This window comes from Cyanistes caeruleus, unplaced genomic scaffold (assembly GCF_971803275.1).
Source record: "Cyanistes caeruleus unplaced genomic scaffold, bCyaCae1.hap1.1 HAP1_SCAFFOLD_462, whole genome shotgun sequence".
Taxonomy (NCBI): Eukaryota; Metazoa; Chordata; class Aves; order Passeriformes; family Paridae; genus Cyanistes; species Cyanistes caeruleus.
Genome location: NW_028256186.1, coordinates 1 through 22613, shown reverse-complemented (window position 1 = coordinate 22613; position 22613 = coordinate 1). Strand labels below are relative to the sequence as shown.

At 37.4% G+C, this 22613-nt stretch overlaps 1 protein-coding gene and 1 long non-coding RNA gene across 4 annotated transcripts; one reads left to right on the top strand and one right to left on the bottom strand.

Annotated features, from left to right (window-relative positions):
- Positions 1 to 2757: 2757 nt before the first annotated feature.
- LOC147645368 (D-glutamate cyclase, mitochondrial-like) lies at positions 2758 to 22512 on the top strand. 3 transcript variants are annotated; one of them, XM_086874695.1, is made up of 10 exons: positions 2758 to 3200; positions 6612 to 6687; positions 9981 to 10092; positions 12899 to 13052; positions 13750 to 13933; positions 15545 to 15695; positions 17120 to 17242; positions 19417 to 19608; positions 21610 to 21870; positions 22358 to 22512. In XM_086874695.1, the coding sequence occupies exons 3-10, from the start codon at positions 9990 to 9992 to the stop codon at positions 22510 to 22512; spliced, it is 1323 nt and encodes a 440-aa protein (XP_086730821.1). In that variant the 5' UTR covers positions 2758 to 3200; positions 6612 to 6687; positions 9981 to 9989. The 3 variants fall into 3 exon arrangements, with proteins under 3 accessions (XP_086730821.1, XP_086730819.1, XP_086730818.1); XM_086874693.1 differs by having other exon boundaries at positions 13750 to 13948; XM_086874692.1 differs by lacking the exons at positions 2758 to 3200; positions 6612 to 6687 and adding an exon at positions 9018 to 9077 and having other exon boundaries at positions 13750 to 13948.
- Positions 12783 to 21611, bottom strand: LOC147645369 (uncharacterized). Its single transcript, XR_015282394.1, has 2 exons — positions 20752 to 21611; positions 12783 to 18197 (listed from the first exon to the last, which is right to left on the bottom strand). It is a non-coding gene; the product is annotated as an uncharacterized LOC147645369 (long non-coding RNA).
- Positions 22513 to 22613: the final 101 nt, after the last annotated feature.

The window sequence follows — 22613 nt, the reverse complement described above, 5'->3', positions numbered from 1 at the left end:
CCTTAAACTGTAAGCTCTGTGGTAAGGTTTTAGGCATATTTACATCTACCATATCTGGGAACATAACTATAAAAAAAAAAAAAGTAAAAGCTTGAACTTCTGTTTTGTGTTTCTTCTCTACAAAATATAGGCTCAATTTTTGAATTAGAGCACACCAAGATACCAATATATATATATATATATATATATATATATATATATATATATAGCATTTATAGCAATATTTATATAGCTATTATACTATAGCTTATTTATATCTCTAAAATATAAAATGAGGTGATACAAGTGTAAAACATTTTCAGCCCTTACCTTCATATTCTTTGGTAATGAAAATCAGAATTATGATATGAGCATCCCTTTCAAGCCAGCCAACTGATGCTGCAGCATTATGAGTCATCTCTTTTAACACCAAACTGCTTTTTTTAAGAAATGGTGATAAAAGGTTTGAGGGTGATATGTGTACAGATCTTACTCTATTCATGGAACATAGGGAAAAGCAGTAAAAGTTCAGGATTAACTCTGAGCTAGAAAGGTAACTGCATTTTTCAGCATCTTGAGGTCTTTGCTGATACTGCTCATGAGCACAGTGGTTGAGAAGTTCAGTCTGCCCACTGTAACTGCACTGGGCACAATGGTGTATTGTAGATAATTGTATAAGGCACTGAATAGCTACAGAGTGAGAGCGTTTAGTCAACCAATACCTGATCTAATCTGTCACCAGGAACTTAGATGTGAAGTTCTTCATGTGGCCTGTGCTGGGACCAACAGCAGAGCAGAGCTCCTGGCTGCTCCCTTTGCTGCACTGCCCTGGTGCTGCTGCCACCAGTGGTGATGCCCCAAGGGTGCCATGACTGAGTGCCTCAGAAACACCCGTATGCTGTGGGATCAGACTGCCCAGGAAACTCAATAAGGGCCTGTATCCTTTCAGACCCCTAAAAGTAAGGTAAGTAGGAATTTTCTTTTCAGAACAAAATGCTTCAGTTCAAGCCCATCTTTCTTCTATGCAGTAGGCACTATGGCAGCTTCTGGCTTTGGTGTAATATTCTCTGCTTTTCCAAGGGTTGCTGTACTGGATGAGGACAGTTGCAATTTCATCATTTACTGGTCTTGAATGACTGTTTTGAGTTCAGAAATGGTGAGGGCAACTGTTGGCACTCTGCAGCACCAACATACCGCCTGCAGAAGGTCTCTTCTCATGGTCAGCATGATTACCACTTGCCTATAAAATTAGTTAATTCCTGATTCCTGTGAATGACTGGACAATCAGGTCTGTGTAGCTTGGTTGAACTGCCACATCATCCAGGTCTTCCATCACTCACTTTACTGCGCAGCTGAGGTCCTCAAAGGTTCACATGCTGTTAAGTTTTGTACTTTGTATAGGCAGGGGAAGAAGAGTTTGGAATTATATAGAGGTCTTCATTCAGGCCCAGCACAAGGGGCTTTGACTGTTCAGGATTATAACTCATTCATTCTACAAGTTCTTGTTCAGAAGTTCAGGGATGGTGACAATTATTGTTGATTATTTAAGGGGTCTGTGATGCAGTCTACCAAATCAGTATATAACATCTGTGGTTTTTAGAGCTTGGGCATCTTCACTAGGTACAAGCAGCACTCTCTTCTCCAAAAGGACTGTGGTATTGTCAGCCTTAGTGTATATGTCTCATTACTGATAGCACCACTTGTTGCTCTTCCTTCTCATCGTCCTTATCTACTAAGTGTTGGTCAAACACTCCCTGAGCTCTTGCAGATGGAGGACAAATGTGTGTGCAGGTGCCTGGCTACACCAAATAGACAATTGAGGGCAGTTTCTAGATCATCATGACAACTATAGTCATGACATAATATCACAGTTGTCAAGTTTGCATTAATGAAAGCATAGTAATGCAGCCATGATTTGTCCATAACTTGGAACCTTTCAAGTTAGAATGGATGGTGTAGAACAAAGTTGTCCAGATATCCTTGATGCAAATGAACATTTCTTACAGGGGCAGTGTAGATGCTCCAGGACAAAATAGCAGTCCAAATGCAGACCATTTGCTATCACACAGTACAGTTGCTAACAGCAATTTACCTATACTTACTCCTGAAATTTGCAGTGAGGTATTCTTGGAGATTCTGCCACAGATTCATCTGGTTATATATATATATATAGTACTACTTAAGCCTGGAGGTTCGTCAGGGAAATGATATTCTGGCCTTTTGAGCTGTTCCCAGTACTTCTTGGTCTAGGAGTTGAAGGAAGCAGTGTAACAATGAAAATTAATATCTCTTCATCACAGCTATGTGTGGAGGCAGAGATGTTTGCTTTTGGTAGTTTGGACAGGTACAATTCACTGGAAATTCCCCACACACAGCCTAGTGAGACACCCACATCTCAAGGACACTTACTTCGTGTAAACACATGGGCTGGAATAATTTCTTTAGTGACCATTGCTGAGGAGAATTGCTTGGTGAGCAGTGGTGGGTGCAGTGACAGTACCTGCTGGCAGACATGTGAGCACAAAAGGAATGGTGTAATCCTGGAGGTATCCTGACAGACTTGATAGCAGGAGCATGGCACCTTTATTGGGTTCTATTTTTATGATGTGTAGGTAGCAGAACATCACTTACCTGCTTACCTTCAGATGGAATTCCCTGGTAGGAATGAGCACCCTGTCAGCCCTGTGACCATGCATGATGTGACTGGGTGTAACCTAGGTGGTGACATATGTTCTTATCAAAACAAGCACCTCTGGCTGCTGCCTTGCCAACAGAACAGTACAAGTCACTGTACTTTGTCCTATGGACTTCCACTTTCTTTCCTTCTAAAATAGGACTGGAAAGAAAAATTTCCCTCACTTTAGGAGTTTTTGTCCAGCCAATGCCCATCACCTTGGCTGCTGTGTGCAGTGTTAACTGGCCAGTGCTGCCACAGGGGCGTGGGAGAGGCTGACACTGGTGGCCTTAAGCAAAGTTTCCCTGCATTCTTGAGCTGTCTTGGTGCAAGAAAAAGCTAAGAGAACTAGTATCTGGACCCAGCCCAATGATTTGTGGAGCAATTATAAAGATCTGTAGCTCAGCGTAGATTGGGAAACAATATTTAAATACTATCCTCATGCCTTCATGTTTTTTTTCAATTTCTTGAAGTTGAATAAGCATCTGTTGTCATCTTTTATGAAAACAACCTGTGGTGGATCATTTGCAGTCTCTTCTTGCTACTGGTGAGTATGTATATCAGCAAAGTCCAACGCATGAATGTAGCAGTTTTAAATATTGATTAATGTTTTAGTCAATGTATAGATGTATACTGTGTCTTGCCAAAGGTGCATGTAAATGAGGTGGCTGTTCTAAAACTTGTTGGTCACATGTATTTGTAAGGTCATGAGGCAGGAATGCGGGTATTGGGATATGACCCAAGGGGTTGGAAGGGTGTGTGAATTCTTGAGGGCTCATCCTGTGCTGGATAAAAAGGCCCGAACAACTGGGATCTTGCATAGGTTGTGCCCATGCAAGGGCAGGGCCTGATGTGAACTGTTCTCTAGTCTCTGCCCATATTTCTCCACCAGAAACAATTTATTTTGTCCCAGAGCAGAAACTGAGAGTAAAGTAATACCAAAGCTGTGGTAGCAGCAGCACACAGTGCTGTCTGAAATGGCTGCTTTGAATCTGGTAATTGCTTTCTGCTATTTGTTCTTAATATACTGAAAGAAACTAGATGTTGTATACCTTTTTTGCAAATAAACAAGATTGCATCTAAGACACATTGATTCTATCATGAATTTCTCATCCTGACATAATCTGTAGGATCTCAAGTATAGGCTGACTGCTTTAAGCAGCAGGCAGAACACTAATGGAAGCTAATTTAAATTTCTATTTGCAGCCCTCATCTAAAGGTGCATAAGCTTCAAACACAAATACCCTATATTTCAAATGTAAAGTTAAATAATAATTTGCTGGATGAACTACTGTCTGAAAATACACAACACACTCCCCTTTTGGAATGATATACAGAGATCTTCTGTGCTTTGAAATGATTCATATGGGAAGATGGGAAGAAAAGGATCATTAATTGATTCTTCAAAAGAAGATCACAAGTGTAACTGAGAGACCCTGCTGGAAAATCAAATGAACTAAATTTTCAGAGGAGCTTGTGCTTTTCACAGAAGTCTGCTGGCAGAATTTCAAATCAGCTTGATGATTAAACAACAGGTCATTTAAAGTGTGTTTACGTTAACAAGCCTCTGTAACCACGTTCATACTAGGGCAAGGCATAGTACACAAAGAGGTTGTTAGATTATAATTAGTTTAGATTACTTTCCATTATGTATTGGTAAAGGCAGCCCATGGGCTGGCTCATGTTTCAGGTTACCCTGCTGTTCCTGTTTGTGCAGCAGTAGCTTTGGGTAAGGTATCTGCATGACAATATCTAAAAAACCCTGCCCAGCAGTTTCAAGTAGTGACCCTTGCACTTTTTTGGCCCATGATCCTGTACATGGCACCACCCATTCTTATTATCAAACTTTAAACTGAAAATAGGACAAAAGTGATATAAGCAATGCAAAATTGTATTTCGTAAGAGTCTTTGGGCCCCTTGCAAGCAAGTCTCTAGATTACACTGCATTAAACCATATTCTTATTGGTCTATCAGTGCCACTGGAGAAAACAGACCTGTAATTCGTAGCACCAGAAATTGGTGTTGACTACTTTGCAGTGTTCAAACCTGTTTATTACCCTTACCATCCATACTTTTTACAGGCTGTGTATTCTCATGTGTTTCATTTTTGAAACCACAGAAGTGCTATTTTTTTTACTTCTATTTCATTAATTCACTTGATATGTGTGAAGGCACAGTAGTCACACTGACACTTCTGAAGAATGTTTTAATCCTTTGTGTTATTACATAATTTCTTGATTCCTTTTTATCTGGTGTGGTTTAGCACAGCAGTATGGACCCACCCACTGCATCTCAAAGTGTAATCTCTCTGACACTTAAATGACATTTTTCCATTTTCTTGGGTAATGAATAATTTACAATGTGGGCCTGTAAAGAATCTATGTTCGTATTTAAATATCTGTGAAATTTACAGATTCACTTTTTCATTTTGAAAGCTCTAAGGTAATATAAAATCTTCCACTTACTGCTTTTCCTTCTTTTTCCATAAAGAGCTTATGTTCTGCAGATTGTACAAAACACTTCATAAACTGTAGCTTGTAAGATGTAAAACTTTTTAAGGCTGATTTGTGGTTCCACTGTCAGAAATTAAGAAGGAAATAATTAGAAAAACTATGCTTAAGCCAAGCCTGTCTGTAGTATTAAAAGGGATATATAAATATAGATATATATTCACCTATGAGTATAGGTGGGGTCAGAGAGGTCTAAATCTTACAAGTCTGGGAAAACATTTTTGAAGTTATTGTGTATTCTGATTTCTGATGTTAGACTAGTTTGTCTCACACTAGGAACAGAAAAAGCTCATTTAAGATTAAAAATTGAGAGGTTAAGGTACAGCTGAGAGATACATCAAGCATATAAATTAAAAAGAGCTAGTGAGAGGTGAGAAGGCATCCCAATTCCTGTACTGCCAGAGGATGCAGTCAGACAAACCAAGGGAGTAAGTACTACCAAGTCACCAAGTTAAGTCACAATTTTGAAGTTATGGACATAGGGGTCTGAACTCAGGGAGGAAAAGATGCAGAGAAAGGCACACTGTAGACAAAGAGGAAGAAAATAAGGAATAGCCTGGAAGATGCAAAGAGGCTACTCTGTCCATTGTGCAAGTCATCTGAAATGCAGGGCAAACTCTTTATTAAATCTTGTCTGGAACTACATTCTTCTTGTTTCATGTCTTCCTCTCAACATGCTTTTTTCCTTGCCTGAGTTGTGGAGTTTGGGGCAAGTAGAGCATATTCTTTACAATCAGTTACAAAGATGAGGCTTAGAAGCAATCTCATTCCAGTCACCTCAGCAAGGATCAACACAGCATTGCACTCAGTCACTTGTGTTCAACTAGTGCTCTGAGAACAGCAGGTAGAAATGGTTAATGACTTAGATCTTCATATGGCAACTGGGGATCACAATTTCTAATCTAATAAATATTAAATCTAATAAAATAATAATCTAATAAATCTAATCTAATAAAAATCTAATCTAATAAAATAATAAAAAAAATTCACCCTCAAAATCTGGCTTTCTTGAAAATTTTTATTGTCTTGATAATGAGATATTTTGAAAATCATCTGGGCCAAATTAATCAGATAGTGTGTATCTGCTTAATTCCACTGAAGTGGTGCTGCTCAAGTATTTACTGAATGAAGATGACAACTAACAAATTTATGTTACTTATTAAAGCCAGACCCAAGATCCATTTAGAACTTTTCCCAAAACTGTACTGTACTTTTACCAAACTGTATTTCCTGACTGCCCCTTTGATGCAAAAAGAGGTTCATTTAAAAATATTAATTTTTCTTGAATATTTATATGTATCTTTATAATATAATGTCATTTCAATACAATAGTGTTTCTGACAAATTCATTATTCTGAACTACTAATCTGGCATAAGCTAAAATAAAGCATGTGTGATCATTGCTGCCTGATCACATGGCTCCCTACATCATTTTCATCTCTTTTCAGCTTTGAAGTTTCATCATCCTTGTCAAGATCTGGAAGTGCAGCTCATGATGTGGTAGTGGCCACAAATCAATAGTGGGTAAGTGCCATCTTAATATCTCAGACAGTGATGTATTTTAATAGTGATCCATTTAAGTTCTGTATGTAAAACTCAAGATATATACCAAATACACTGAACCTTCATGAAAATTCTAAAAAGAAAAGTATTTATTGTGCTTCTAATGTGGAAGCAAATGTTTAAGAAAATGTTCATCAAGAACAAATTTGATGCCTCAGTGCTATGAAGATTTACTATATTGGTTGTTGGTGTTGAAAGTCAGGGAATCTGATGTGAGCAGCATGACTTAGAACAAGGTCTTTTCTCAGAGTGGGTGCTTTAAGTATGAAATTTATCATTATGCAGCCAGTCAATGGCCTGATTTTCAAATGCTGTTTACACAGGATTCTGTCTGGCCTGCTTTAGATGTTCATTCCATTAGAGACAGCACACTGGAAAGCCAGATCTTAGGAGCTCTTTTGGGAGACATAGGCTGTCCTCAGGCACAACAGCCATTTTATAAGCTCTGTCAGCCTCTTCTCTTAAGGCCTTTTTAACGCCCTGCATGTTGTCTTTACTTGTGTCATGATCCAACATACCCTGGTGAGGCAACCCATACTATCATTATCTGAAACTCTCAGAACAAAGTAAAGGAATAAAGAAACCTCTGCCAAGGCACAGATCCTGCTAACTGATTAACCATTGTCTCAAACTGTTTACTTAGAGTGCTGCTTGAGGCCCCTATGAAGTTAGTTTGTACACTTCATTAGGCATCCTGATGGAAAAAAATGAAAAAGATGCTTTAAGATCCTGATTACATCCATACTTCTCCCCAGTCATTCAAAACATGCCATGGTCATGATAGCTCCAAGGATTTTTCAGGAAGTTCTAAAGATGGTTGGGGAATCTAAACCCGACTATGCCTCCTAGCTTAGAGAAAAAGTGCACTACATTTCCAACTATTTTTGGGCAGGTCATATAGCAAAAGCTGGGTTTAACTGTGAGCATCTCACTGGTTTTATTGTCTATCCTAATTTAGTAATTAATAAACAAAATAACAGCACAATCTATTACAGACATTGTACAGCAAATATCACTGAAAGTTAAAATGCAGAATGTCAATCAAATTGAATTTTTCCTGTTATAAAATCACCACAGGAAGGTGAGTCTTGTCTCACTGTACTTATACAAAGTTAATGTTTAAATTATTCGCTTTCTAACCAGTCATCACCAATAGTATACATTTATTCAAAAGTAGGGGTGACAGGCCCAAGTGCTTCCATATGGTAGCTGCAGCTGACACTTCAGCATTACTGATATTCATAGTCCTGTAGCTTGTTAGCCACTTGCTGTCATATGAACCAAAAACTTTTAGGGACCTAAATGTTTGCTGATAAAATCTCATAGGTGCTTTCATTTCTGCTGCTGGGCACACACTTTACTAGAGGACAATCAGACTTTTCCAACATCAAAACAGGGCATTTGTGACAAAATACGTAGCTAAAGACAGCTTTTGTTCCAGACTAGTTTTCTAAACTTCAGACTGTCTTTCAAGTCTAAGTAAAGTAGTAGATCATCAGTAACAGGCCATCAATCCTACAGGTGATTCAGATGGTTTTAAAGATCCTCAGAAATAAAGAAAAAATATCTGAAAGAATCTAATGAGCACATCTGGAATGTATCTGGAATGTTTTATTAGGATCATTGTATTTAAGAGTTTGAAATCTCTTGAATTAATCATTCCAGACTGATGTTAGAAATTCTCTTTACATTCTGAATAGTGTATCTTAAATTGATACTTATAGGCCTGAATCAGTGCTCAGCAACATCTCTGTATCCAGCTTCTGGTTATCTTTAAAGTGTGTGTTTGGAATTGTTCATGATTTTGTAATGAAGGCTATTTTTGTACAGCATACAGAAGGGTAATACAAAAGCAGCAAAGAAGAGCTAGAAAGTAGTAAGACGGAGTTCAGAAAAAAGACTCTTTTCTTTTGGCTGACAATGCTATATAAAGATTTCAGAATTAAGAATAGATGCAAAGTTTGCTCTAAATTTCAGTGCACCCAACTTAACCTTTCAGAGCTCTGCAAACTGGGAAACATTTTGGACAGACTAGGAGAAAAGTATCATTTCAGTCAAAACATCACTGTGCTTCAAGTTAGTTACAGAATGATTGCTCAGAGGTACAAATTTTCACACTATTCTACTCAGCTCTCCAGTCATGAGAGTGAAACTTTGTACTATCATAGTTACAGAAGAAAAACCGTGGACCCTTAACAGGAAAGTTAACTTTTGCTAGAAGGGTGTAACATCTCATTATATATTAATTTAGCAGCATCTTTTATAAAGAGCAACACAGCTTCTCTCATATTTGCTGCTTCTTTTGAATGACAACAAGAATGGCTTGCTCTGAATTAAAGAAAAACTTGGAGGTTGGTAATTTAATTAATTGGAGGATAGTTCAGTTTCTTTACCTGAAAGTGTCCAAGGTTAAAGTCATATACAGCCAAGTTATTATTTTAGTCACTCTTGCTTTTTCCTAATAGTAATGTAATAAACTCTTTTTAGTTACTAGTAGTTGAGGTTGAGAGAAAAGCTTTGTGTGAACTTTGTCTAGTTTGTAGAAAAATGACATTTTAAATCTTCAAAAGAAGTAAAAAGAGATAGATATTGATTGTAATTAGGAAACTTATTTCTGTACCTGCTCCAGTTTGTACAAGTGACTTAAACATCTCTATTTGTGCTTTCCCAAAGGAAGAATAGCCACAGGAGTATTCACTTCAGCATAATTAATATTTGAAAACCATAATACAAGTGAAATGTATTACAGTGACATTTTCTGACTATTGTTCTCCCTTTACCACAATATTGCCTTGCTAATTGTCTAAAAGTATTTTGATCAGAGAAGTAATATTATAGATTATACCCTGCTAAGTTAATCCATTTGTGCTTTTGGAATTTTAAAGTTACAATTACTTTTGGAAAACTGTAAACTCTAGAAAATTTCTATTCATCAGGGAGGAAAGAAATCTTTCTTACATTATAGGGCAGAAAAAATTTGCCTTTTATCCCAAATGTTAAAGTGCATGTCTCCAGCTAATTTGTTGAAAAATTCAGTTTGCATATAGTCATAGAATGTCAGTGAAATAAACCTTTGAATTTGATCTCTCTTTTGAGTTACAATATAGAATTTCCCAGTGATATTAACTGTGGTGGAACACGATGAGGAAATGTAAGCTAAGTTCTCCAGAAAATCAGAATTTAAAATGGGGGGGGGGGGGGGGGGAGGGGGAAGGGCGCTTTGTGTTTAAATTTACCATTATCTTTCTGTTAAGGATGAAGAGATGCTTTCGACAGGAGGCTTGAAATCTCTTCTTCCTCATGTGCTAAGAAGAATAATTCGATGCAACAGACTCAGTATTAGTAATACTTCTGGAATGGCGGAAGGTAAGTAAACCTAACAGCTCTCTGTGCAAAGTGATTCCATTTTAGATTCATAACTGTGTGGGTTTTTTGTTTGTAAAGTATTGAAGAAATATCTAAAGCACCAAAGTAAAACAGAAGAAAATGTTATGTTCTTGGGTGTTTTTGAAATCATATTGTAAGCATCTGACTCTGTTTTTTAAATCCTAAAGATACAGCAGACAAAATACACCATCCTACCTGAGTAATGTACGTGGACTTTGTTTTCAGTGTTTGCACTGCATCCCTCAGCTTCCAACTGTCATTGAGAAATGATGGATGCAGAAAATATTTGAAAAATCTCTAACCAAATCTGGGTGTTCTTGCATGTTATTATCACATTTGTAAACTGACCTGCTATGCTCTTCACAGAGACCTTGCTTTACTTAGTACATCAGATATGCTTTAGGGAAGAGTTAGAGATATATAGTTACAGGAGTGGTTTTCTGCTTCATTTGTTGCAGAAGATGAAGATTAATGGGTGAGCAAGACTGGGAATTATAAGGGGGAGGGAAAAATTAGTTTTATACTCAGATAACTTGAATGCATTCTGGAAGATTGATTTCTGTCTTGCCTCCCATAGCTGGACTTTTACAGAAGCAGAGAAGTCTGTAATTGTTCTGATCAACTTTAAAAAATAATGTAAACAAAAATACCATGGCAAATAGCTGATCAACAAAGCTGTGTGTACAGTAGTAGAACTACTATAAAAAATGTTAAAGGTCATTTTATAAAACTGTAGTGAGTCTTGAAATTGTGGTTTTATTTTCTATCAGTTCCTAAGTTGAAAAATACTAATGGAAGACATTTTATAATGTTAATAATTTGCACTTTGCCCCAGCTGAATTTTTAAGTGAATTTATTGCTGCAGTAGTTTTAAATGTATTAGTTCTAACATTTTTAGAAATATTATTGACATAAAAAAACAAGTTCATGAACAAACAGTTTCATTATAGAAAAAGAACCATTGTAAAAAATTGTCTTACGTTGTTGTTATGCAGTCCTTTCTTACTGTCCTCATTGTCATTCACCATAGAAATTAAAAGCTCTTTCTAAACTTCTCTGAACTGGGACATGGGTGTGATGAATTGATGCCTGGGTTGGTCAGCACATCCAGCTCCACTACCATTGCTTGTGAATACGTTTGTAGTGATGGCTCCATAATGCAAGTGAATCAGGAGATACGGCTTTCATGTATACAAAAAGTAAGGATAGTTACCAGGAGGAACAATAAAGTTCTCAAAGTGTTATGATGAAGCTTCCCGAGTTTATCAAGTACTTGCCTGAAAATTCAGCCTACCAACTATAACTAGTATGTAAAACTCAGTTTAGTTGAATGCCCTGACTAAACTCATAATTTTAAGAACTCATAATTTTAAGAACTTTTGCTTTTGCAAAGCAGAAAGTCCCTGTGGATTTCTCATGGATGGCAGGGAACGAAATTGAAGGGAAACCAAATTTAGTGTTTTATTCAGTGGTAAATGTAGTATGTTTATTTAGCAAAAATATTTTTCTGTATTTAGCAAAAATCTCTTTCTATATTTAGTAACTTTTGCTAGTTATAAAATGAATTTTTGTGCTGACTACTCCCAAGAGGGCAGTTTGTGGACAAATTCAGTATGCAAATACATGCTTACCTCAGCCTTTGCTTTGCATTTTTCCATCAGGAATAGAATTCTCTTTGGATTTCTTTGTTAGCTTTGGTCAAGAGTAAGATTTGTCTCATTTTCTACAGCCTTTGAAGGCAGCTCATTGATTTCAACTAAATTATTGCCTCTTTGATGACAGACTACTGCAGTATTTAAAAAGTGAGTGCTTCTGTGCAGCCTCCTACTCGCCTGCCTGATATCAGACAGTAATAACTCTTCAAGAAAGTATTGGTACAAAATTTAGGGATTGTTAATTGCTATTTATACACCCCAGACCAGTTGTACTCCAAATTTCCCCCCCATTATTTGAACAGCTGATATTTCTGTGCAGGAAAGTTTAAATGGCCTTGGTATTAACTTCTACTGTTAAGAAAATTAATTTTTGCTAAATAAATGAATGGCACCATTCTTCAGTGGTTATCATTGCAAAAATGTTAATGTCTTCCGAAGCTATTTCATAGTAGTAGTCAACAGCCTTTTAAATCAAAGCTGTTTTCAAGTGAAGAAATTGTAGCAGTTTTGTTTATTTTAGTTTTTTAATTAGAAATTAAATTAGAATTTTAATTAAAAAATACTGAGATACAGTGGACAGTCAAGAGTTTATTCTTGAGCTGTCTAATTGCAGCCCACATTAAAATTCCCTAGCCTAGAAATTTTAAAGGATGTGCTACAAACATCAAGGTACCAGGAGTTTACTCTTGGCTTGATTTATCTCTTGGTGTGGTTAAAAATAATTGTGAAAGTGTAGTATGTGACAGCCTTTCTTTGGCTCTGAGTTAACATTTGCAAAAAAGCATTTTCTTACAGAAGGGTAATGTCCCCAGTTAGACAAGAAATTATGTATATATATATATTAATAGAAATATTTATTAATTGTGGTGTCTTCATATACTGCTACTACCCATGTCTGCCAACTGTTTTAGCTGTGAATGAATTCACATATAGAGTAGGCCTAGCTATGATTTTTAAAACATTTCAGGAAGTTTGATCTAACTACAAAGTTCTGAACCAAAAATTTCCTTCAGGTAAGTTTTACAAGTTTTATTTTTTATACATCTAAAGAAATTCACATAGAAAAGTTATTGTTTCACAAACAAAAAGCTGAATTGATAACCAGCCATTCCCATCCTCCACAATTTAAGGCTATAAACAGGCCAATGTTGTGATTTTGCACAAGTCCCTGGCTGATGACTTTGAGAAGTTCTGCCATGCAAACAATGGACCCCTGCCACTACTGTACAGAAGTCAACCAGGTGACTGGAAATGTCCTTCCCTGAGCACTGATTCTGATATCAGGTAACTACAGACCAGCTCTGCTGGCCAGTATTCTGAAATGAATTCTGGTGGTGATCAGGAGGATTTGAGGAAACAGCCTGGTTACACTGTTGAATATTTATCTTTAATATCTTTATTTATATTTATCTTTATCTTCTTGGGATTATACCTTTGAGTGAAAACCATGTATAAAAACCTAATTATCTTGTTCTTGAGCCACGTCTTATGATAATTGTCAGTATTACAAGTATTTCTCTAATCCAAAGGTGAAATTTTGTGTGATTTTTAAATATTTTGCAGCCTGACCCTGCAGAATTCAATAGCAGGGTTTTATATTTATTCACTAGAAACATGGCCATGGTGTCTGCACGATACTTGTAGAGTCTCTGAAATTTGAAAGATGTACTCCTGTAGTAAACACTAAAAACAAGGTTTAAACCAGCTTCCTAATTTTTGAAAGCCGGAGACAAGACACACATAAGGGGCCTTTACCTATAACACCTAAAAAATCTCTGACACTCTGTCTGCCAGCTTGGTTTTGTGTAGAATAAGATGTTCTGGGGGGTTTGCCTGTGTTTACTTCATTATTAGTCAGAAAGAACAAAATGGATAAAGCAGGCTGTATCTTGTGGTTTCACACTGGGTTTATGTCAATTCAACCAATTCACCTTGTTTTCAAAAAATGTGACAAAGCTGTGATAACTTCCTATTTCACTAGAACTGACTGCCTACAGTACAGAAGATATGAGCATGGAGCTTGTACTGGATCACTGAAAAGCCTTAAGGAGTATTCTGAACAACTCAAGGACATGGTGACTTTTTATTTAGGCTGCAGCTTCTCTTTTGAAAAAGCAGTCCAAAAAGCTGGCATTCCTATCAGAAACGTTGAGCAAAAATGTAATGTAAGCATGTACAAAGTAAGTGTATGCACACACACATAATTGTTGTTGTAATTTTGCCTGTGAGTTTTCCCCATATTCATGTTAGTTGCATATACCTGTTGTTCAAAGCAGAACTTTTTTCCTCTACCTACACAGTAAGTGAAGGCATGTGCTTCTGCTGAGCATATGAAGATACAGGGTAAAATATTCCAAGCCTCAGCTCAGCATAAGGCCAATCTCTTTTTTTATTCATTTTTCATGACAAGGCATTCCCCATTTCCTGTGGCAGTCATTTCATTTGGATTCTATTCTGGTTTGCCCTTTCTGTTTCACCCAATCATCCATGCACTGTTCTGACCACGTCTTTACATGTGTCCTGCTCTCCATACCAACTCCTGCTTGCAATTGGAATATTCCTTTTATAAACCATGACAGTAGCAGTTTCTTCTGCATGATGGCCACATTCTGTATTTTCCCTGTGACAGGAGAGCCTTTAAACTGCACATTTACTACAAACCCAGGCCTCTGGGCCAGATGTTCCCAAAGACTTGAGCCCTGAAAATTATGACTGTGCTCAGAAAGTTTGTGGTGTACATTTTAATGGTATCAGAAGTCTTAGAATAATTCTGGCTCCAGTAAATAAACCCCTTAATACTAAGATTATTGAAGTACACATCTGCATGCCTTTTTTCATTTAGTTCAGATGCTGTGCTACTGGAGAAAGGTTATTGTTGTTTTCAGTCTTATTGTTACAAAATCTATGCTATGCTCCTGGTCAAAATGAAGGTGCAAACATATCTCATATGTGAGTCCTTCTACCAAGCTTAAAGAAGAAAATAATACAACTATGTATCTGCTTCTAGGATTTCAGAATTAGGAAAATGTTATAGTTTATAGCACATTAATGCTGCGAAGAACTGCACAGTGTGTTTCTTCAGTGACAGGTGTGATTATTATTATCATTATAAAGGCTTTAAATGAACGTTTCCTAGACAGCCCTAGCTCTCTGGATGTCTTGTTTATGTTCAGCTGCAACTCAGATATCTGACATTTTTTCCTAAAAAGCTGACCTGCTTTATTTCTAAATAGACAAGGTGCCTCAGCCTCCCAGTTGATGAGGATGATGAATATCATAGAGCCTTTGTAGAGGCACGTATGGAACTGTCATGCAGCTTCCATACAAGTGGTTACTGCCATCAGCAGTTGCTGACCCTGGTGTGTTACAGGGCACTGTATTCAAGTACAGAGGGTAGATTCAGTCTAATCTGCAAATTCACAGATTTGCAGCTGTGCCATAGTTTTCTTTTAGATTTTCACCTACTGTAGAGGGAACATACCATTGTTTTGTGACAATATTTAGCATACACTGAGCTCATCTAGCTGTGTGCACTGAAACAAGGAATGCATTAAGTTGAAAATTTTAGTGATCTGTATGATGAAGCTAAATGATGGTATCTTAAAGGAAAAAAAATACAAGATCCTGAGATTTTTTTTCAAAAGGATTTAAAATTAATGTTAGAATGCAGTCTTTCTAAACTCAAGTACAGCACGAAGATTTAGATTTATTAATTCTAACATTTTGGAAGAATTATTCAATATTCCTGCTAACACTGGATTCTTTTGAACTGCCAGACATCTGTCCCTTGCTACAGCATCTCTATGTTTCACTGCAACTTAGTAGTCACAATGAGACCTATTCCTGAAAGCAAGTTGGAAGCAGCTGTGCTAGCAACATCTGAATTAAAAGAAGCCCATGGAGCACCAATTCACATAGGTGACCCTGGTCAGTGCTTTTCATTTCTCATTCTGCATGAACCTGACTGTGTATAAAAGTGAAGGGGGAAAGCATGGAAAGTGGAAGGACTGAAATACCTGCACCACTAAATCTGTTTTAATCCTTTCTAATGATCACAAATCTGAATATAAAAGGAAAAAGGAAGAAAGAAAAAAAAAGAAAAAAGAAGGTTTTGCGTGAGCTGAACACACAGATTTCTTAGACAAAAGTTAGTTGTCAGATGTAGATAAGTTATCTGGCAGGGGTGGTTTTGGTAAAAAGTATAATCACATTTTTCTGAAATGTGTGCAGTTTCATTTATATGTGAATACTTTCTTGCTGTCAGAGATTCCAGTGACAGGATAGCAGTGACTGACAGCATGGGAAGAAGTATGTGTGGATGCATTTTGTGTCTTAGTGGTTGAATGTGGAAGTAAATACTGCATTATTTTTAAAAACACTGAAATAACATACAATGAGCACAACACTTTCGACAAAATGAATAGAAATATGATAAGATTTGTTTTTAAATCTAGTTTGAACAAAAATGAAAAAAAAAAAAAAGAAGATTGTTTGAAAAAAGAACCAAACCAAACAAACACCTGTAATGTGAAAATAGATTGCAATAATTTCCCCCCCTGCTATCAGAAGTTTGATAATCATGGGCTTCATACACAGAAGGTTCACATTGCAGGGCATGGAAGGAAATGTCATTGGTTAACACAACACTCCAGTAATGTACTTGAGTAACATATCTGAGTACTTAAGCCTGATAAACTAGTAATAAGTCATTACAAAAGAGTAAATTATCATATATACAGATTATATAAATTAATTTCAGAAAGGAGAGTGGTGTATTAAAGCACCTGAAGAGTATAAAACCACAGGAAGATAGCAAGTGCTTAGAGAGACCCAGATTATTACAAGTAGGTGTCAGAATAAAGCAAAAGACAATTTAGTGAAAGGCAGCTAAGAGTGAGATGTATTTATCTAAGAAAAAGAGGAAAAGATCATTTCTCTAGCTAAAAGATGTAGGAAGTTAATGCAGTAGAAAATGTGTTCTAGAAAGAACTCATTTTGCATTGCCATCATTTATTCTTGTTTGCCAGTGCTACGAATAGAATTCTTCTGTTGATCCAGAAGATTTATATTATCTTGGAAACTCAGCATAGATATCTAACTTGAATTTTCTTGCTGAAATAAGATAAATACATTTTTACTGATATTATTGAGTACAAAACAAGGGAAATCAAGTCAGCTCAGGCTCTGAGGAAGGCACTCAAAGACAAACTCAATGTTCCACTTTAGGGGGACTTGACACTCTCAAACTCTTAATTCAATGTCATTGAATGATGTTTGGGGTCCACCCCCCAGCTTTGCAGCATTACTGCTTAATTAGAATCACTCATTATTTCATTTTTGATCAATTCCAGGTCTTTTGGGAATACAAGATCTCTCTAAACCAGACTATGGAGATCCAGTTCACTTTCACCCTGGTGATATTCCAGTGTTCTGGGCCTGCGGAGTAACAGGAGTCGAAGCAATTATCAACTGCAGTATGTGCTGCTTAGAGACTCTTTAAATTATCCCTCAATCTCTTTACTCTTTCCTTGTTTTATTTTTTCAAAAAGGAGACTGAATTGGCTGATTAGCAAGATAAAAAACACCCCAAACAACAAAAAAGCCTTTGGCAGGAGAGTTTTTTGTTGTGAAATACAGGTGTACTTTAAAGAAAATTCTTACTGAAATTTCACCACTTTTGTGTATTTTAAATGTTTAATTCTACAGCTCTGGCAACATCAAAACATCTTTTTAAGCATTGTAAGAAACAAGAAGTTTAAAGGCATTAATTTTTAAGGTTCTTCCTTTTAAATATTATTTTGTACGGCTTTGAAGTAAAGCAATAGTCTAAGAAAAAGAAAAAAAAATAAAAAGAAGGAAAAAAAGAGAAGCCAGAAATCTTTCCAAAATGTTGTCAAGAGCTAGAAAATTGATTGACATGGAAAAGTGTTCTTAAGTGTCTCATGGAGAATGTAGAGTTTTTAGTTTGCTCCAAAATTAAGTAAATGTAACACACTTTACATAAATGAAACTTTTTCTTCTGCACAGTGGTTCTGCACTGTGTGCAGTCATTTATGCAGGCATGAGCACAAAGGGCAAGCAAATGCAACAAAACCATAGTAACAGTATTATATACTTCTCTAAGTCACTAGTATGGAAATTAAATACTGCATTATCATTCTTACTGAAAAAGAAGCTTAATAATCATAGGCAATATTTGTGGGAGAACCCTGGGAGGTCATCTGCTTTGTCCTTCTGTCCTTGCAGGATCCTTGTGGTCTCTTAGAGATGTTAATCTGAACTCAACACCTGCTCTAGTAGGTTCAGCTCTAAGAGGAGTCTTCTTTCTCTTTTTTAGATGCAATCTCCTTTCTCCAGTCCCAAATCCATACTGAAAATCCTGCTCTTTCCTGGATGCTTCAGCAAACCTATTCATCTTCCTCACACATCCTTGGTGTAGGGAAAAGAGAGAAAAAATTTGCCAATGTCTCTCCAATCTGTTGCACAAGTCTATCCTGCCCTTGCCTGGAACAGACTTTCACTTTTGTTTATTTCTCCATTTTCTGTATTAAAACCAGTTGTCATTAGTGCATTCCAGGAAACTTTTGGATAGTTTTTATTTTGTTGTGCTGCTTTCTCAGCTAGAAAGTTTAAAATCTGCCAAACCACCAATACCCATACTTTAGATGAATCTGCTAGCTTGTCACAAAAACTGTCTGCTCACAGGGTTTGACGAGGTAAACCTCAGCAGCCATGTTCCCCAGGTGTTTTAAATTGCTAGCCATAGGGTCCCAACAGATGTAGCTCAAACCAAGCAGATGTGTACTTAGTAAAAAAATATCTTCTCCATTTTCACCCTCCTAACGAAGAATGTTTTGTTGTTTAAATATACCAGTTATGATTTATCCAACAAGGTACCGGTTTTGCCAAATCAAGTGTTGCCTAGATTTGGACTTCGGGAGTTAGTATAAAGACAGGAAATATTATCAGCTTAGGGAGCTACTATGCTGTCAGGTCTAAAGAAGCTTATTTTTCTCCAGGGTTTTAGTGGCTACTCATATTTCCTTTCTAATGCTTACTGGTTCCCTTTTGTCATTACTCCTTGCCAGTTTAAATTGTTGTGGTTTAACCCCAGCCAGCAGGATCAGGGAGAGAATTGGAAGGGCAAAAACTGGAAAACTCATGGGTTGAGATAAAGACATAGGGAAAGCAAAAGCCATGCATGCAAACAGGACAACATAGGGAATGAATTCACTGCCTCTCATGGGCAGGCAGTTGTTCAGCCATCTCCAGCAGAGCAGGGCCCCATCACAGGTCATGGTGACTCGGGAAGACAAACACCATTACAACAGACTTTTTGGGAGGGTACCAGAGTTCCATTCCTAGGTTACCTCAAGTTTAGACCAAAGAGGGCATTGTGGAAAAAACTGATCTCAACTACCCGCATGAGCTTTCTAGAAGTGAAAACATTTTCAGATGTACATGTATACATTTCTTTCTCAAAGTATATTAATTGCTCCAGTGTAACTTAAAATATCACCTGGTTTTTTTAAGTGTCATCAGGCAGGGACTCTGTTGTCCTACAAAGTAGCTTTTTGAAATTTTATCATCCTTCTAATTTGTTACATTGCAATAATAACATTTAACTGAATTTTTTTGTTCATTTTAGGAGCTCCGTTAGCTTTTACTCATTCTCCTGGCTGCATGTTCATTACTGACCTAAAGAATGATAATGTCAGATCCTTAGGAGGAGTCCCACAGGTCCACTGCATCTCTCAAGATCCTCTGCATTTCAGTATTGTGTCAGCAGAAGCAGCCCGAAAGATAAGGACTCTAGAGACCTTAATTGGAATAGATCCAGGTATAAACAAAAACTGTCTCCCTTTAATGGATTCATTATGGGGTAGATACCACCTATCCTGCCTTTTTAGATATTTTAAATTCAAGAACACAGTAAGAATCTGAAGGTGATTTTAAGAATTCTTTATGGAATACAGTGAGTTTATATAACTAGGTCTTGTATTTACTGATACTGTACTTAATATCAGTCTGGCCAAAATCATTCATTGTGGGTAATGGAATATCTGATCTTCCTGACTGTATGCTCCCAAAGGACACAGAAGCACACTGCATAGTCTGCAGGGAATGAGAACTGCTACTGAGTAAAACTGAAATTGGTATGTGAAGTACAGGCACCTCAGCTTGCTGCTAACAGCTACATGGGTATTCACTATGGAGTAAATAGCACATTTCTTTACATATATTCATGACTACTGTGGTCCTACCAGAAAATTCTAGTAGTTGCATGTGTTTTTCAAACACCACTCTCTGATGGGTGGGATTATATTAATTTCTGCTGATATATCCATCACTGAGGTGTTGTATGATGGACCAAAGTGACCAGGTTGCCACAGAAGGTGGAGCAGTGGGGGTGCCTGTGTGTGCAAGGAAGAGAGGGAAGTAAAGGCAAACTGAGTAGTGCAACCATTCCTAAAATACACGCTGAGCTAGTCCCCTCTGGCTGCTGTAAAGTCTGAGCTCAGTGTGCCATAAATTTTCTGAAATCCTCTGTAGGCAGTAGTGGAAAACAGCTTACGCCCAGCACTCCCAAGCTCTGGGTTTGGGCTGTGTGCATACATTTAGGTCTGTTTATTTTTACTCACAAGGCCTCTCCTTTCCCACTCTCTGGAGCTGGCTTGGCACAATGCCTCACTCTGCAGAAATACAGGACCTAACTTAAAAGTTAGCTCCTAAAGGGGAGTACAGTACTTTGTCTCAGTTAATATACCCCACATCTCTGAGATTTGTATTCTGCTTCTCTTAACTTTAAGTTCTCTGAACTTTTTTCTCTGTCCATTATCTATGTATTGCCTGTGTGTTATTTAGAAGGAACGGAAGAAATGCCAAAGGGGAAATTGAGGACAAAAAGATGAAAATGTAGGGGTGGGGGGAGCAAAAAAGGATGAAGATACAAGGAGATCAAAAAACAGCAGTGAAGACTTACCTCTATATGCTCATCTTGCTGGTACTCATGGTTTTCTTGAGTGCTAGCAAATTGAAAGAACTGAGTTGTGAACTTTTTTCCAAGTGACAGGGAAGGAACATGGGATAGGAAGTGTTTGAACAACGAAAGCCATACACAGAAAATAGTGTTGCCTATTTAGGGTCTGACCCATGAGAAGAGACTTCTGTTAATGTTCACCTATTTCTCAAGGTCTGGTAATGTTGTTCTCTGCTACATGAAGTGTTACAAGAATGTCTAGTAGTCACCTGGATACCGCTGTATTAATTGAGTTTATGAGGTCCCCAGGTAACTTAAAATGTCTCTGAAACCTCACTTCTGAGGTTAATCATTTCATTAAGTGGAATTCATTTGGGAATTAGCTCTTTCCAAAGGGAATGGAGTTAAACAGACACAAAGGACTAGCTTACACATCTGAAGTCTGCATCAGAACTTCTGTAAGGTCTGGGATGCTAGACTTGCAATCTAGCTTCATTAGCTAAACATGGTCTAGCAGGACTCTCTAAAGGGGAACAGAGGGCCAAAGGAAAGGAAACAATATGCAATTAGTTCTCAGAAAAAGCTATTTACACTTAAACCTAGAAACACTAGGTATAATAATTTTTAAAAACTGACATTCTTAACCTGGAAGCACAGCCCATTATCTTCATTACTCATATCCTACATCTTCTTAGGTTTCCTGAGGAAATTACCCCAATTCCTGCCTTGACCAGAGGTTTTTCTCTCTTTTTCTTTTAACCCATTTTATATCACTAAAGCATGTACTTTCACGCAGAGGGAAAATTCAAGAGGAGAACGACACACTGACATGTAGTGCTCTCTTTAAAACCACTTGTCTAGGAGAGCGGGGTATCCTGCAGCTGCAGCGCCAGGGCGAGCTGCTGAGGGCCTGCCTGGCCATGTCCCACGCGGGCTCCGTGCTGGTAACTACGGGGTTTCCCACCCACTGCAGCCACCAGCCGCCCGAGGAGAACGACGGCCCCCCGGGAGCCCTCGCCATTGCAGCTATGCTGCAGGCCTTGGAGAAACAGGTTGCCATAGTTACAGACCAGAGAGCTATGGATCTGAATAAAAAGATTATTGAAGAAGCTGTTCAGCTAGGTAAGAGACATGGGCTTTTCAGTTTTTATCTTGCTAATTTGAGCCAAGGTTTGCTTCAGTTTTAATCTGTCACTTAGTACAGGACTTTTTTTTTTTTTTTTTCCCCAGCCAATGAATCAGAATTCATCCTCTAAGCTCTGCTCATCATTGCCATGATGACATTTTGTTAACCTAGCTGGCATCAAGCTGATGTGTAGATATATGGGTATTGATTCTGGATGAGTTGCTTGCCATAAATTCTGGGTGTCTGTTTTTATTCTTGTAGTCCTGTTTCCTACCTCAAGGTCCCATTTAACAGCATTTACACCTAAACAAGTTTAAATTAAAGTTTAAATTAAAGGATATAGGGGGCTCATCAAGAACTGTGTTAAGACACTGAATTCCTATAGTTCTAGCAATTTTGTTTTCTTATTTTTTTTAAGTTACTCAAAGATACACTAAAAAAAAAAAGTATGTAGTATCTGAATTTCATTTTGCTTTCCTGTAGGAATCCTAGAGAAACCCATCCCTCTACTGAGTTATCAAAGGGAAAGTGATGATTCAGCTTTAATGTTTTTGTGTGAGAATGGGGATCCTGGAAGACCTAGGTATGTGTACTCAGTTTTTGAGAATGGGTCACACCACTACTGTGCAAAATTATAATAAAATAAGGATCATAGTCTAAGAAGACACAATGGCTGCAAGCAAATCCTTAAGACTTTGAATGCACAGAACAAACTTTGAAATGAAACACTGTTATTGGA

What these genes read in the sequence shown, in the direction of transcription:
- LOC147645368 (XM_086874692.1), top strand. Translation starts at nt 9,033, where the DNA reads ATGACAACAAGAATGGCTTGCTCTGAATTAAAGAAAAACTTGGAG. An exon ending in TACTTCTGGAATGGCGGAAG is followed by an intron (nt 10,093 to 12,898) that starts GTAAGTAAACCT and finishes CCACAATTTAAG; the next exon opens with GCTATAAACAGGCCAATGTT. An exon ending in CTTAATTGGAATAGATCCAG is followed by an intron (nt 19,609 to 21,609) that starts GTATAAACAAAA and finishes CCACTTGTCTAG; the next exon opens with GAGAGCGGGGTATCCTGCAG.